At 30.5% G+C, this 2,554-nt stretch overlaps 1 protein-coding gene across 1 annotated transcript in view; it reads left to right on the top strand.

Moving 5' to 3' along the window:
- The window catches only part of sp9 (sp9 transcription factor), a 3,086-nt gene extending 2,260 nt beyond the window's left edge, over positions 1-826 (top strand). The window contains exon 2 of the mRNA XM_041260579.1: positions 1-826. This exon is cut by the window's left edge and continues 1,227 nt beyond it. Within this exon, the coding sequence (XP_041116513.1) occupies positions 1-69 (69 nt within the window). The 3' untranslated portion in view covers positions 70-826.
- The last annotated feature ends 1,728 nt before the right edge of the window (positions 827-2,554 follow it).

The following is a 2,554-nucleotide window of genomic DNA, read 5'->3' as shown; positions in this document are numbered from 1 at the left end:
CCGGACCTCATTCTAGAAGGGGTGCACAGAGTGCAGGGAAAGGACACCCCTATACAAACCGAATCATAATCGACATATTTTAAGAATTATAAACTATTTGGGATCTAACTTGGCTTTAAGAAAAAAAAAAAAAAAAAACATAATTGACGATAAGCTAAAATTGTAAAGTTTACTGAATATGAAAACGGGTTTTGGGATTGGGAAGCATAAATGAAAATATGACAACAACGTCGACAACGTAAAGATTTCATATTTTAAATCAGAAAATCTTTAATTGTACGACTAAGTTAACAACAGAAACATGCCATGAAAGAGAAACTATTAAAAAAAAAAAAGAAAAACAGGGAGACCATTATCCTATAGTAATGACAGAAATATGGTAATAGACTGTTCGTCTAAACCGGCAAGCCCCGAGTTCTTGTAAAAAGCTGAAACAAAAGACTTGTTTGTAAGGAACTGTAAAAGGTGAGGACATCTGATGAACGCATGTGGACTATTGTCGCATACATTCTTTGTACAGATAATAATATTAATAAGCACATGTTATTTTTTTTCTTGTAAATGTTAATCTAGTTTTGTGACTGGGTTCCTGAAATTCAGGGAGTTTCCTTTTACTTTTGATGCACTTTGTGGATATCAGTATGTATGTAAAAGACTACTTAAAATGACTTAACCATTCCTATACTTCTAGTAATTTGACCCTAATATTTTAAAGAGATTCCAAGCATTTACTTGTATAAAATTGCACAAGTATAAACTTTCTTCTCATTAAAGAAATCTAATCATCAAATCGATATTGATATTTGTTGTTTTATGAAATTATTTGGGGACCTTTTTTGTTTTTGTTAATATTCAAAGAAAAGTAATGTAATGTGCAACTCAACAAATATGTGTCAACATTGCAAAGCAAAGTTGACATCCTGTATATATGTCATATCCAATATATATATATAATATATATATATATATATATATATATATAAAATAATATATATATATATATATATTGCCTCTACCATTATTATTTATAACTAATTTATGTTATTTATAGAACTAAAAATGTGGATCTAATGAAATAAATATACAAGATGTTGTTATAAAACCAGCCATGTATTAAAGATATATGTCTGCTTAAATATACAGCTGTTCAGAAGAGTTGACGTGCATGCTTTCTCCTCTGGAATACATCGGTAGTTAATACCCCGGAACATACAAGGAAATCCTGTTAAATGTTATTAATTTTGACTTGGAGCACAGCAGTCCCCAGTGCCTTGTATTCCCTATCAGGGATTCTTGTCTTATCAAATATCCAATTAATCTCCTAGACACCATTTGTTCTCCTAAGTTTATATGAGCTTGTCCAAAGGGAAAACTCTCGAGTTCTGTAGTGACAAAGCTCCCTTGAATATCTATTTTAATTGTCCAAATTAACTGCTGCCATTTGCATGTCAAACGGAAAACTGGCAAGAATACATGTAAGCGGTTTAAAGGAAAGAAAAAAAAACGGGACACTTGGTTTGATGCTATAGCAAGGGAACTGTTTCGTTGCTTTTGAAGAGGAAAAGATGTATGCAAATGGCGAATTTGAAATGCTTGTGTCGCCGTGCAGTCAAACGGTGCTCGCATGCTATTTGAATATCAGTAGCTCTACACTGAAAAGGTTCAAGGATGCTCTCCGACTTCTTTGTGATTACCCAGTGCAGCGTCCGATTCTAAAGAAAACCCCGAAGAATAATTAGAGCGGGGGACCAGGCCTGGGAACACGTTAGGGACAGGAATCTCATTTACACATCTCTTTCAAAACGCACAGTTAAATTGACCAGAAGGCAATTATTTAGAGGAAAATTATTTTAATTTCCTTTTGTACTCTGACGGCTGGCTTTACAACTAAGATAAGGGAAACTATATATATATATATATATATATATATATATATATATATATATACACACACACACACACATATATATATATATATATACCATTATATATATATAATATATATATAATATATTATTATATATATATATTTTAATAAATAATTTATTTTTTAATAATGATATAGCCATTCTTTAGACATTGGTAGATTAAAAGAAAAAAAAAAATCCTACAGAGTAAAATATAACACATTGCAGCATAGACCATAAAACCAAATGTTTAGGAATGTAATATAAACCAAATTTCATTTAAACTAACAACACACACACAAAAAAATGATTTTGTGTTACCAAACTTAACATTAGGCATATCAATTAGAAAATGATGTTGCACAAGTGTAATGTTTAATTGTTAAATATTTGATTTACAAAGTAACGCATCTAATGGTAAGATTTATGCAATTTCAACATCATTTGATGATGTAAAAATTATAGATGTTTATTTAAGATGTCTAATAATATCAGACTTTACTAACGGTTTTGAACGCGCACAAATGAATATAGGACGTCGCAGGACATCCCAGCCTTAAAGATGGAGAATGATCTTATTTTTCCACATGAAAACAAATATGTATTTGATATCAGGATTTATTTTTTATTTTATTGTGCTTAATCAA

Source organism: Polyodon spathula, chromosome 10 (assembly GCF_017654505.1).
Source record: "Polyodon spathula isolate WHYD16114869_AA chromosome 10, ASM1765450v1, whole genome shotgun sequence".
Taxonomy (NCBI): domain Eukaryota; kingdom Metazoa; phylum Chordata; class Actinopteri; order Acipenseriformes; family Polyodontidae; genus Polyodon; species Polyodon spathula.
This window is presented reverse-complemented; position numbering and strand designations above follow the sequence as displayed.